This window comes from Silurus aristotelis (assembly GCF_946808225.1).
Source record: "Silurus aristotelis genome assembly, chromosome: 10".
Classification (NCBI taxonomy): Eukaryota; Metazoa; Chordata; class Actinopteri; order Siluriformes; family Siluridae; genus Silurus; species Silurus aristotelis.
In genome coordinates, this window is record NC_139583.1 from 9,644,772 (window position 1) to 9,659,014 (window position 14,243).

At 38.7% G+C, this 14,243-nt stretch overlaps 1 protein-coding gene across 1 annotated transcript in view; it reads right to left on the minus strand.

Moving 5' to 3' along the window:
• The window catches only part of tmtc2b (transmembrane O-mannosyltransferase targeting cadherins 2b), a 113,294-nt gene extending 111,399 nt beyond the window's left edge, over positions 1 to 1,895 (minus strand). Inside the window, exon 1 of the mRNA XM_083551905.1 lies at positions 1,371 to 1,895. Coding sequence (XP_083408031.1) covers positions 1,371 to 1,453 — 83 coding nt within the window. The 5' untranslated portion in view covers positions 1,454 to 1,895. The remainder of the gene's footprint in view (positions 1 to 1,370) is intronic.
• Positions 1,896 to 14,243: the final 12,348 nt, after the last annotated feature.

A 14,243-nucleotide genomic window follows, 5' to 3' on the forward strand; every position in this document is an offset into this window, starting at 1 on the left:
TAGGAGCTCTTATCACATGAACACCTTGTTGCTCCAGTAGTCTCCACGCTGATCATTAATCTAGACATGGTGCCTTTCTCAGCGTAGCTGTTTGCGATCGGACCCCTTTTATTTGTCATCTAAGTGATTATATTTACTCCTACATGTGTATTGAGCGTGCGATTTCAAATGGAGCAGTTTGAGATGTCGCTTGCATGTTAAATTAAAACTCATGTATCCAACAACGGCTAATAAATCGTCTCATTTCCGTATATATCGAAACGGTGATTTAATAATTAAATAGAAAGCATAATATACGAATGCATGAAGTTTTTTCGGTTCAAGTCATGACAGCGATCTTATAGTTATTATCCTGCTGATCCTTCAGATCAACCTGGAGACATGAAAAAGTCATAAATACTGTTTCATTGGACCGTTGACAAGAATTTCGTCGATAAAAATCCTCGCTATGGTTCATAAACAAGAGCTGAATTATCACTGTGCATTTAAATAAGGAGACTGAATATTTCAATGGAAAGAATATGATCAGGTGTGAATGTGGGAAAAGTCGCTGCAAAACATGCTTTAGTCTCCATGGTGTGATGATTAAGACGGAAATCATGTACTAGAACGCTTATTTGAATAAATCATTTAAAATGTTTATTTAGCATCATTTATTTAATTCCGGCTTCACGAAGCAGTGGGTTATCGTATAGTTTTTCCGCTTTAAGAACTTTGCGTGAAGCTCCTTCACATCCTTCGTGGTTTGCAAGCCAGGAGATCTGGGAATAAACTACGTATAGGTCAAGATCTGTCGTTCATTGTCCGTGCATGAGGAGATTATATGGAAATTGCAGAAGTCTCAATGCAGCCTACAAATCTCCACTGACAATCAACATGTAAACAGGTACTATAGATTACAACCATGTGCATTTGTTTTTCGATCAGGAGAAGAAGGAAGAAAAAAAGACCACAATGAAGAAATGTGTCCAGGACTTGGCTGGTGTTGTGCATTTCAAGTGATCCGTACAAATCCAGTCTAATTCAATCTCAGTCCAATCCAAGAGCTCAAATTACCAGCCATAGCTTTCAACATGAACACTGGACTGGATGGGAGTTGTGGAGTAATGCACACGAGATGGATTGGGCAAATCAAAGCGAGATAATCGAGTTCACGAAGCCGGTCTGGGTTTTATTTATCGATCACGTGCGTTTATAGAAACGCGGAGCGTAATTCGAATTGTGACGTAATAATATGGTTACGCAGAACCGGAAGTCTAATGATGAGTGACATGTGTGTCAATCACTGAATGGAGCACTAGGATGAGTCGGGGTTCACGGGTTCAGCTTTTCATTCACACGTGTGTGTGTGTGTGTGTGTGTGTGTATACCTGTCATCGTAGCAGAAATCAGCACCCAGTGTGTTGAAGTACAGGACCAGAGCCACGGCGCTACACACCAGATCTGCAATCATCTCTCCCCCAAAAGCAAAAGCAAACAAAAAAGAACTGCAAGGAAAGCAAAAAAGCGAGAGACAACACCGACAGGGTTAATGGATCCTTCCTTTCATTTTATTATTGGCGCTTTCCGTCTTCTTCGAGTGGAGGAAAAGGGAGAAAAATCAAGCCGAAAATCCGCGTCCCCATGGCTGAAGCGCGTAATCCCGGCGTGCTGCTGCTGCGGCTCTTAGCCCATGATGAGGATGAACAACGCGGCTCGGATCCACACTGGGAAACGCGGATGTGCGCGGGTGTGTTTACACGGAGACAAGCTGCTCTCGCGTCTCTCCCTCCAGCCCCGAGTGTTTGTGTAGGGCTGCATGGTGGACGCCGAATAAACGGCGCGATGAGCCGCGTGTGGTCGGCGTAAGCAGTGCGCATGCGCCGGGCACCTCCTCCTTCCATCCCTCCATCCCTTCCGTCCCTCCCCTTTTACGCGCCCGCGTATCTCTCTCTCTCTCTCTCTCTCTCTCTCTCTCTCTCTCTCTCTCTCTTATTGGCATGAATATGGACAGACACAACAGAAATAACAGTCAGTCAAAAATAGTAAAGTATAATAATGATATACTATAATATAACTATAATAACAACTATATAGTTATAAAAGGTATAGTTAGAATAAACAAGTAGTTTTAATAATAAAAAAAAAAAGAATGGAAATGTATATACATATTATACGCATGTGTGTGTGTGTATGTGTGTGTGTGTGTGTGTGTGTGTGTGTGTGTGTGTGTGTGTGTGTGTTGCATACACTGTGACATGGTCACACACTGTCCCTCACCTGGTGGCAGGTGTGTATGTAGTGGGCTGCGAGTGTGTGCAGTTCTCTCTGTGCTTCCCAGTAGGTGGGGCAGTTTGTCTGGGGCTGAGAAGGAGTTAAAATTGAGGATGATATGGTTCATTACATTTTTGAAGAATTCGATTCGAATGTGGTTGTATTTGTTGCATTCAGTCAGGAAGTGCAGCTCAGTCTCTACTGTGTTCAGTGTACACTGCTGGCACAGTCTCTGTTCTCAGGGCTGTCAGGACTGTTTGTGTCGCCCTGTCTAAATGGCCAGACTGTGCCCACTAGAGGTGGGAAGTAACTTTCTAAAACTTTCTTTCGGCTTCTCCTATTAGGGGTCTCCACAGCGGATCATCCGCATGTTTAATTTGGCACATGTTTTTACGCTGGATGCCCTTCCTAACGCAACCCTTCCCATTTATCTGGGCTTGAGACTGGCACTAAGAGTGGCTGGGGTTGGTTTCCTGATCGGGGATCGAACCCAGGCCGCAGCGGTGAGAGCGCCGCATCCTATCCACTAGAGGTGGGAAGTAACGAAGTACAAAAACTTTGTTACTGTACTTAAGTACATTTTTCTGGTATCAGTACTTTACTTCACAATTTATTTTTCTGACAAATTTTTACTATTACTCTTTACATTTTTACACAAATATCTGCACTTTCTACTTCTTACATTTTCTAACCAGGCTCGTTACTTTAGTATTATTGTATTTGGTGAAATGTCAATATTGTTTCTTCTCATTGCGTGCCGTTTTCAGCCCAACAACCGATTTCCTGCCATCGCGCAGCTTTTTGAACCTACCACTACTTTATCGGTTTCTGGTTCCCACACACCACAGATGTAGGCTAGTTTATGAAGCAAACAATGAGCAAGTCAGAAGGCAACAAGAAATATGGGGATAATGTAGATGAGACAGAGGGAGTCAGAAATGTAAACATGACTGAGAACAGAGCCATTCCTAATCACCTGATCATCATCATCTTTTCTCTGCTTATCTTCTATATGGTGGATGTTCAGCCGTAAAACACAGTAAACATTTGTTTTTCTGATGCACCAAGTTTTAAATCAGCACCCAAATCCGCCTTGATACACACATCCGACAATTTACCCTCTGAGGTAAATTGAGCTGCGTGTTTTGTGGGATTTTTTCCTCATAACTCCAAAACGAACTTAAATTACTCTTGTCTATTTTATCGTACAGATAAAACCAATACATCATTTGAAACTGTAAAGGATATACTTTTATTTGTACACACTCATAATAACAACAAAATGCTTTGCTTTTGTAAAATAAAGAAAACAGACAGGGTGCGCTTTTTGCGGTTTCTGTCACCTCTCTTCACAGACACACAACTTTTTTTGTGGTCATGCTCTATGTTGAGTCTGGTGTCACGGTTAATAAACATACAATTGCATACAGAATCAATATTTGTCTATTCCCATGTTGGTTAGAGTATGAAAAAATTGGAAAGTATTAATTTAAGGTACATTCAGAACAGATAAAAATGTGCAATTAAGTTGTGATTAGTCGTGAGTTAACTCATGACAATCATGCGGTATAATTTCAATTTTATTTTGATTTAAAAATATTTTAATCGATCGACAGCCATAATATTATAATGACGTGAGGTCCAGTTACCAGCTTGGCACAAAAACAGGTAGTAATAATGGCTACTTTTTACTTAAGTACTTGTCAGAGCCCAAACTTCTTTACTTTAATTTGAGTTAAAAAGTATAGTCAGTACTTCAACTTTTACCTGAGTATTTAAATAAAATGAGTATCTGTACTTCTACTGAAGTGAAGGATGTGACCTCTGGTGCCCACTGAGTCTAGACTTGGTCAAGGTGTCTCAGATTTGGATCAATCACCATGCTCAGGTACTCTGCCATAATGTACTGTCTAGTTAGGGCCAGATAACACTCCATTAGCTCCCAGTAGCTCAGATACTTCACTCTAAGGGTTTGTATTATTTGGTTTATTCTAATTGAATTTGTTGGTGGGTTCTAATTGGGTTCTAATTGGGTTTCTCTCTCTCTCTCCCTCTCACTCCCAGCCTGAATTAAAGACAAAAGACACAGATTTCTCCGAGCCACGAGTTACTCGTGCATAGCACTGAAACACCAGAGTGTAAGCATACTGTACAGCATGTACTTACTATCACTCAACTTTATCGTTTTATCCTGGACATAGTAGATAGAGAGTCTCTCCCATCAACATCTGTCCTGGATGGAACACCAATCCACCATGTACACACCATGTCCATATTGGGTGCTACTGAGTTGATGCCAACTCATCTTAGAGTCTTAATAGCAGGATATAGAAGTAAATGTTTTTGTTAATGATGCTTTTTGTCTCTTAGATGTGATCGTCCATCATCATCTCTGACCCATACTGCTGCCCAGTGCAGGCATCCCTTATGGGCCTGAACCTGGAACCTTTAGATTAAGAGTGCCATGCTCTATCAACTGAGCTAGCCAGACAGCCAATCATCCTTCTGGTCCAATTTTAAACTGTAACAGTAAAAAAGCCCAATGAGACTTAAAAAAAAGCCCACACATACAGAGCTCTGCACAGACAGTAATTAAAGCTCAGGATGAAACTGAGAACCCTATCTGTGAAGTGCTCTGAAACTTAAACCAGAGATAGGTGCATACTTATTCAAAAGGTATTCATGGACACCTCAAATTTTATGTCAATTTTGAATTGACATCAAATGTTTATGATACAATTTTAAAGGTATTAAAGATGTTCCACTTGAGCTGCAAGAATAGGAACACTTTACTTATATTGGTTTTTGAGAATGTAAAGCTGTAATTTGCTAAACCTGGTACATATATTCACATTTAAAAATATTTGTGGTTACACCACGCATTCCAAAGAATTAAAAAAAAATCCCAAGTGTCTGATTAAATTGCTTATTGTCATATTTGCAGGCTGTGCAAACAGTACTAATGTATCTGGTTTGCGATTCCATGTTAATCTAACGTTAAACCGTGGATGTAGTTACATCTTATTGATCTTAAATGCACAGCTGGGTGCTTTCTTCAAAAACTCAAAATCTCCAAAGACAGATTTGAAATCCAACTTTAGTCCAGTGAAAATCTTTTTGTTTTGTGTATAAAATGACACTGTTATTAACATGGCATTACCTTGCAGGAATGAAAACGAATTCCCATAGGCTTTTGGTTTTAAATACAATTTGGATAATTCATTCTGCAAACAAGCACTGGCATGTTAGTCTTTTAGCAGGTGCATGAACTGCACATTTGATTTGCAAATAAGTGATATGCAATGAAGTTACGTGTCAGCTACAGTCATATAAGAAATTCTTATAATAGTTATTAATAATGTGACATAGACTATATTGCATAAGTATGGTATGTGCTTTTTGAGCATCACATTCCACATTTAGTCCCAATTTGCCCTTATAATTTCCTTCACGCTGCTGGAAAGATGTTCCACTAGATTTGGAGTGTGCTTGTTGACATTTGTGTTCATCAGCCACAAGGGTGTTAGTAGTCACTAAAGGCAGGTACTGATGTAGGGTGAGGAGACCTGGGGTGTGGTTTGTGTTCCGATTCATCCCAAAGGTGTTCAGTAGGGTTTGAGATCAGAGCTCTATAGCAGGCCACTCAAGATCTTCCTCTCCAAACTAGGTAAACCACATCTTTATGGAGCTTGCTTTGTGTGCAGGAGCATTGCCATGCTGGAACAGTTTTGGGTTTTCAATTTCAAGTGAATGCAAACTTTTATTATAATCGCATCCAAAGACGTCTTGACATTTGTCTGCCTCCAGCTTTGTGGTAACAGTTTGGAGAAGAACCACATATGGCAGGAAAGGTCGGGTGTCCCGAAACTTTTGCCCATATAGTGTATATAATTAAGATTTATATACAGTAGTCTTTAGGGTAAGTGTATCCTTGATTTATGTAATTAAAACAATTATATTTTTTTCAAAACTGCTCAGTTAAAGGTTACAGACCCTTCTCAAGTTGCAGTTGGTGGTGCTGGAATTTGAACATCCTTCTGAATAGAATTCCAACAACTTAACTACTGATCTACCACTTCCCAGTAAAGGGCAAACCATTAAGATCACCTATTCTTGTGCAGATTCCAACTAATCATTTCTGATACACACTCTACAGTATATATTATTATCTGTTGTCTATACTAGGAAAAGAAAAATAAAAAAAGAAGGAGGAGAAAATATGGGGAGCAAAAAGAGAGGAAGCAACAGAATTAATCTTGGAGCTGCTAGAGAGACAAAGAATGCAGTACAGCCCAGTGAATATTGATGCATTCCTGTTTCAATAGCCTGAGCCAGTTCACTGAAGCAGGCCTCAATGTCGCTATTCACAGGGCAGCAGGACACTATGATGTCACCTATTTGAGCAATTAATTAAAGTGGGCACTGTAACTAGGCCTGATTCTCTTCATTACTGTTAGACTGTTAGCCATCCATATGAGGGGGTCTCCAATAGTGAAATACCCTTCAGGTCTGCCCTAAATGCATGAAAAATAGGTGTTTATTCAGAGTCAGTGAGTAGTATGTGTGTGTGTTTGTGTGTGTGTGTGTGTGTGTGTGTGTGTGTGTGTGTGTGTGTGTGTGTGTGTGTGTATTTTGCTCTTTCCAGTATGCAGAATGCAGAGCTAAATTTAAAACATACCCATGTATATGTCCCTGAGGAAAGCCAGAAAAGTCATATGCACATATGTATAATGTAGTTGTAATGTAAGTGTGTTTGTAGTTAGGCTGAAGTTTTTTTTTTTCAAAAGTATGTATTTATGTTGTTCAAAACTTGCTTTTACTAAAAAAAACGTTGCACGTTGAAGTGAAAGTTGTCAAATTTTTAATACATTGTGCATTCCAAGCTTGGGAAGTGGTAGCAAGGTGGTCAAGACATTGGAATTCAAATCCAAAGATCATGGGTTCAAATCCCCCCACCACCAAGATCAAGTTTTTACAAGATATTCAGTTTAGTATGTTACTTGTTCAATTCAACTGTTGATCAGAATTGCTGCATGCCTTAAATTAACATTGCAATAATATAAAACAATATAAAACAGAAGTATAGACAGTACCTTTTTTTCCACGTTTCGAACCCCGCGGCTTAAATAACGAATCGGCTAATTTATGGATTTTTCCTGGGGTTTTTCCCGGTTTCACAAACTTGAAGCCAAAAAACTGAACCCCATAACATTAGACCAATGAAATTTTCAAACGGAAACGAAAAAACGCACCTCATCTGTGTTCTGAGCTGCACGGCATCGGGAGAAAAAACTTCCATCGGGTGATTTTTAAACGCACGACGATGCCAAAAGATAAACTCCCGAGATAAATAGTTGTGAAAGGAAGGAGGAAGACTTTCTTGGTCGGCTACTGTTTAGATACAAGCCGTTGTAACGCATTGAGTCTGGGTGAAGGGAGAGCTCGCTTCTGGCATGCTATTCCCAAAATACCGCTATGCTCCTAAAGGAAGCGCAACATATTTCACCCGTCTTTTGTTAAAGCCTGTGCAAAGTACATTAGTGTAGACATGTTCAAAATAAAAATATTTGTAAAATTCAGTGGGTGCGGCTTATATATGGGTGCGCTTTATAGTCCGGAAATTACGGTATGTAGAATTCAGACATATCATTTACTACAGCATTTTGGACTCTTTTATAAACACAATAAGAAAGTTTTTTACAATGAGGTTGTTATTTTAAGATTATGAAAAAATATATATAGGATTTATCAGGCAGATAAATATGTTAAAACATGCAATATGTTGTGCAGACTGGGTAAATAGTCAGGCCCTCTGGCTGAGGTGTTTTTATCCCCTGCTGAGCTCTGCTTTAGCTCCTCTACACTTATTGTCTCTGAATTATGACATTGTTTTGTGTCCTGCTTTTCCCTGGGTGCTGGAGTTGTGGCTGGTCTGGGCCAGATTCACACCCACATGATTGTTCCAGCTCTGACTGAAATCATGTGTTCAGTCAGGGAAATACACTGTGACATCTACTGTTGGAGAGTTAAGCCTTGATTTTTTCCCCCAACTTAGAGGCAGAGGTACAAGCACAATGGGAGTGGGATAATTAATAGTGCAGTTCCATGGCTTGGGGCCTGAATAACTGTTGTATAGTAATAAAGCAGGAGGACTACAAGTGACCTGAAAATAAGGTTGAATTTTTAGAGCTCTAGTCAGGCATAACAGTAAACCAAACAAAAGTGATCTCTTTTTGCATTGCTTACCTCATGTGTTCATAAAGATTTCTCTCGAAGAAGCAAATTGGGATGCTTGTTCAGTCACTTGTCACCTTGCGATTCGACTACTGCTGCTGGCTTCAAGCTGATCTTCCTTGACACACCATCTGTCCCTAATAACTAAAACAGAATACAGCTAAATTACTTGTTTTCAATTTTCTGAAATTACCCAGTGTCACCACTGTAGTGTTCCCTCTAATGATTTCCTGTAGCTGCCCACATCAAATTTCAAACACTTCTGCTTGCCTGGAAGAGATAGAAAACATATATTAATCTGATCAATATAAAATACATACAAAAACAGTACAAATTCTGACATACAGTCTATTCTAGGTGACAGGTTCACAGGGTTGATACTATTCAGTAGGTAAGAATTGGGTCTATAATCCAATGGGGCACTAAATAAATAAACAATTAGATATGAAGCTTGTGAGAAAAGAAAGCACTAAATACTAAATGCTGTGTGATTTATAAGTTTTTTGTTTTCTTATGGTCAAGGTTGCAATGCTGTAAATTGTTAAAATTGCAAAAAAAAAAAAATGTTTTTTATATTTTGGAAAGGAAATAAGTACAGATAAATTGCTGAGGAAATCAAGCTGGTACACATAAAAATAATAAGTGAGAACAATGCATTAAAAGAGCAGTCAAGGTTTTGTGCACGGAAACGATGTAGCTGAGTTTGAGGAACTGTAAGAAGCAGAATTCAAAATCTACAGCCTTTTATTTTTTAGAGGCAACTGAATTGAATTGAATCTAAATGTACATCTAAATTTTGTTTTTTATTTCATGCCTGCTCTGAATATAGATACAGAGAGTGCCACTGTATTGTCTACAAAGCCAAAGACATATGAAATCCACCATCCCTCAAGACACCAGGAAGACATTCATCAAGATTCTTCTCTGAACTGACAGCCAGGTGGTGGAATGAACTTCCTCTGAACAGCTAAGGCACTGTCTTTTCAACGACTGAAGTCTTACCATTTCACCAAGCGCTGAAAGTAAATAATAAATAAGCTGATCTTCTACTGTTTTTGTTGCTTTACTACCTCTTTATACTAACTCCCCTCTAAGAGTAGTTAAAGAATATTTTTAAATCCTGATCTATTTGCGCTATCTTAAAGATATGTTTTTGATGGAGACTACAAAGCACTCCTGTAAGTCTCTCTGGATAAGGACGTCTGCCAAATGCTGTACATGATCTACAAGCTTGGACTGATCAGAACTGACTATTCGTAGTCATATTGTAAAGCAAAGGTATGGGTCATTAAGAAAACCAACACGTGTTCAAGACCTGTGTGTACAAAATCATTTCGAACCATCGTTTGAAAAATATGAGACATTACTTCTCCAGCTTATTTTGTTGTGGCTAATGGTGAACAGCCGTAAGGGAGGCGATGCTCTCATTTGTCAAATGCATGAAACTGGAAACAGCTTTCTCAGCAGGTCTGTATCAGGTGGATGCTATTAAACCCCATTCTCGTTTTTTTCCCTTTTCTTAGCATTGAAGTGGTAATAGAAGAGGACTGGTCACTGATGGTTAGATTGAGTGAATGGTTATAGTAGTGTTTTCATCATCATGAGAATGGGAGCAGTGACACAGTCATTAATAATGCTCAAGCCCTGTATAATTCACCATACTGCCGTTGGTGTTGCAAGTGCTGTGCTGTTAAATAGGTAACAAAAGAGGCTGTGTGGTTTAATGCAGTTATATTAGCTTCTTACAATCACGCTGAGTGGATTTACAGATTGCATATTGCTTTTTAGCACTATATAAACGGACAAGCAATAAACACTCCAAAACCTTAATAGTGCACATTGAAACAGGGTTTATGAGAAGAGAATTAAGCAATTTCTTTTGTAATAATGCCAGGGATTTTTAAGTGCCTGGCCCCCTTCCAGCGCTAAACGGGGAGCAGTGAAGCGAAGTGCTTCAAGTTAAAAAATGAGGTGACCTTTAAAGAGAAGAGTTTAAGAACTGTGGTGTTGTTAATGTACATTCCTGTAGTGAAAAAATTGAATGATGCAATTTCCCAAGCACATGCAATTATTTAAAAGCAAGAAGCTTTCTATTTAATTAAAAAACACTAATAAAAGTGGCATATATTTGAGTTCATTACTCAATGGGGTACATTTATTTCACTCTGGGAGACATGCTGTTCCTCAGACCATGCTGGAGACAGAAATTCAACCCATTTCATCCTTTTAGGCAGAACAATCAATATACTATTATTTTTCCAAATGACCACATAGTGATCAGCTCATCATAACCTAAAAAAATGTCTTGAAAAACAATCACAAGCTCTTGTAATAAATTCTAAAATCAAACCCAAAAAGAAATTTGACAAGCCTGGATTCCATGAGTCATGAATAAATCGCCGGAGAATCCACATCCACAACAGAACGTTCACAGTGATCCAATCATCAGGGTCTGTAATAGAGAAGGAGCGAGTTTTCTGTTTGGGCCATATCCATTTGAGTCACTCTCGATTATATAAACTGAGTCAATGTGTGTCATGCCCATAAAGCTCAAAGAATCAGTATTTTCCGCTTCACTACCTGCACCTGCACACATTTGCTACGCTTTAGGAGAGGTCAAGGTTGTTTCCAGAAAAGGTGGGAAGCCCTGAAAGCTCTGATTTCTCGCGGGGGAGAGATGACGGAAAGTAGTACATGGGAAACATAGGAAGCAACAAAACAATGAAAATCAGATGGTTTGCATAACCTGTGTCAGAACAACAAATTTCTTCCTTTAATAGTGTTTGGGGCTCATGGTCACGTTCAAGGAAATACATGGCCAGGTCTTAAATAAGAGTCATGAACAGATGTTTGACTCTCAGAGTAATAGACCTGTTAAATAAACAGTTTTATTATACAAAAATAAAACAATCAAAACTCTTCGAGAAGGTGCAGTTTACATTTCCTTTAAATGTATTTATTGTGCCAGGTTCCCATATGGTTAATTTATTTTTACTTGTAAAATCTTTCACAAATCCTATCCATTTTTATGATTTATTAACTTTTAAATAATTTTTCATCATATACAATTAGCTTCTGCGGGGTTTTTTTGTTTCTTTTTATAATTACACAGAATCTTTTAATTTACTAAATAGATTTTTTACATGGTTTATTTATCATGATTTATTAATTTTCAGCTAGTTTTTCAACTGTATCCTTTTTTTTGGTTCATCTACAGCAAACGCTTTATCCTGATCATTGTTGTTGTATAGCTGAAGCATATTCCATGAACATTTCATGTTTACGGAGTGAGAATACAGTCTGCTTTACACATTCATTCATACTAAGTAACAATTTATACATTCCTCATTCATAATTCCTTTAATGGCATGTTTTTAAGAGGTAGAAGGAAACCAGAGAAGCAAAACTCTTTTTTCTATATTTTGCTTACAACCCAGAAAAATCCAATACAGACATAAGGAGAACATGTGCAAGTCCACTTAATGTAGACTGTAATCAGAGCTCAACACTGAAGCAGAGACACTATACTATACTCACTGCACCACTGTGCCACTGTTGTGTGCAATTGTACTGGATTATAAATCATTTTACATTTTGAATGATTTCTTAGATACCTTAGCAATGATAACATGAACACTGGAACCTGCTGTATTAGCCTTGGCAACAGGATAGTGCTTCATTAATATCCCAGCATGAATAAAACATTATTCTAAATCCAAATGTCTACCCTCTCGTTTGTATTCAAAAAACGTTTTATTTTTTCTTTTTTTTTTGGTGAGTTTTATCTGGCACAAGAACGAGTTCACATGCAATAACAAGAGCCTCAAAAGATTCATATACTTAAACTTCTCTTTTAAGTATGTATTTGGATAAGATGTTAGATTAGATTTAGGAGCAGACTGTTATCATCCTAAACTGCTTTATTCATTCTTTCTCATTCCTTCTTTCCCTTCTGGCTGTCTTCCGTCAGTCGGCTCTTTGATTGTTTATTTATTCCATTGATTCCTGATACTTTTGCGGACTTACATTCCCTCGATCTCCTGAATATTTTAAGCCGTTGTCCTGCTTATGTTATTCCAATGAAGGCTTGTGGTTTTCTCCAGACACAGATAAGACAGGGTCAATAAACTGTCGCTAAGAGGCTTGGGTGGCAGGCTGAATCCGGATTCGTTTACATCCAGCCACCTCTGCTTAGCTAATTTACATAATAAATTATCCTGCCCAAGTATTTCCACTGCATAGGGAATGCTGCAAAAGATGAATAGTCCTACATCGTTAATGTCAGCGTAAACATGCGCTTATTTAATCTGTCCCATTCTACATTGGTTCAGCAGATATATAAATGAAATTTGGTCTGCGGGAAATTTCATTTCTTCAGTTCATCGTGAACCTGTGAGTGATGGGCAAGCTGTTGCTAATTTCGGTGCTGTGCTCAGAGCTGTTTTCTGAACACACTGTACTGGAGAATACCACAGATAACATGAACACTCTAGTCTTTGACAAGGTTTAGAGACAATGTTGATGAAGTGGTGGCTTGGCTGTTTTGCCAAATGGCAGCCTGATACATTTTTTTTTAAAGCATATAGGAAAACTAGCACACTCTCTCTCGAGCCTCTGTGTTCTAGTTTTCATAGCAGCCTCTAGTTAACGCTGCATTGGTGTAATTGTTCCCAATGGTAAACTCTACCTTTTATGATCTGTCAAATGTAGTTAGTTCAAACAAAACCATGTGGATAATGTGCAAGATAAGGATTATTTTTAAATGCAAAGGTCCTCTTGCCTGCACAACTGAGCAGTTTTTTTTTTTCAGGACGGAGATATTTCTGCAGCACCCTATTATTCATAGCATATTATTCGACCCAGTTGAGAGCTAAATTGCCTTGAAGAATTTGGACATTATCATGTGTTGGCAAGGGTACGATCCCATCCTGTGGCTTTTCATACCGGTCTGAAACCCCCCCAAAAATGCATTAGTCACAAAAAAAAAGTGATGTGCATTGTTTTCTTTATCGACGCACGGCCAAATCCTGAAATAAAAGTACAGTAAAGGCAACGAAACTGTTTCTGGCTTCAGGTTTTTTAATGAAAGTTCCTGCTGGGAGAGGTGCAGCAGCACTGGGTTGCGGTACGTTTCGTGCCATTTTGAAGCCAAGAAGCGTGTGATGGGAATCCCAGCTGATTTGAACTAACGCGTCTGGCAGAAAGCTGAATCATCCTTTAAAGCTCAGACGCAAGTTTATGCTTGCCACTCCTCGCAACTCGAAACCCACTTACAGCAGACAGCATGTAGAACAGCCATACAGCCATTCCTCAAAAAAACAGCATTTACTCTGAAAGTAAAGAAGCTGCCCAAGACTGAGATGTTTAAGATTAAGAATTATGTGAGGTATGAATACCATAAAACACCCAGGCAGCTCAATTTATCAAAATCTGTACATAATAATACTGCAGTATGAAAAATGAGCTTACAAATGTTCACTACAGTTTTTCTAGTGTTATGAGTATGTGCCAAACATTAAAAAATTTGGTTCATTTATATCTGTCACAAACTTATCTACGAATGAAACTGACACTGAGGTTTCGTTTTAAAAGCCCAGGAAGGAAGCTGGAGATGGAAGCAGTGTACATGAACTTCTTGAGACAGGATATGGGAGAATTCTTTAAAGGCATGGAGATTTTAACGGGGGATCTTATCCTCTTTGGGTTCTGCCATGGGAAGTTGGGTTAGAAGATCAAATGCACACTTGTGTTTTAAG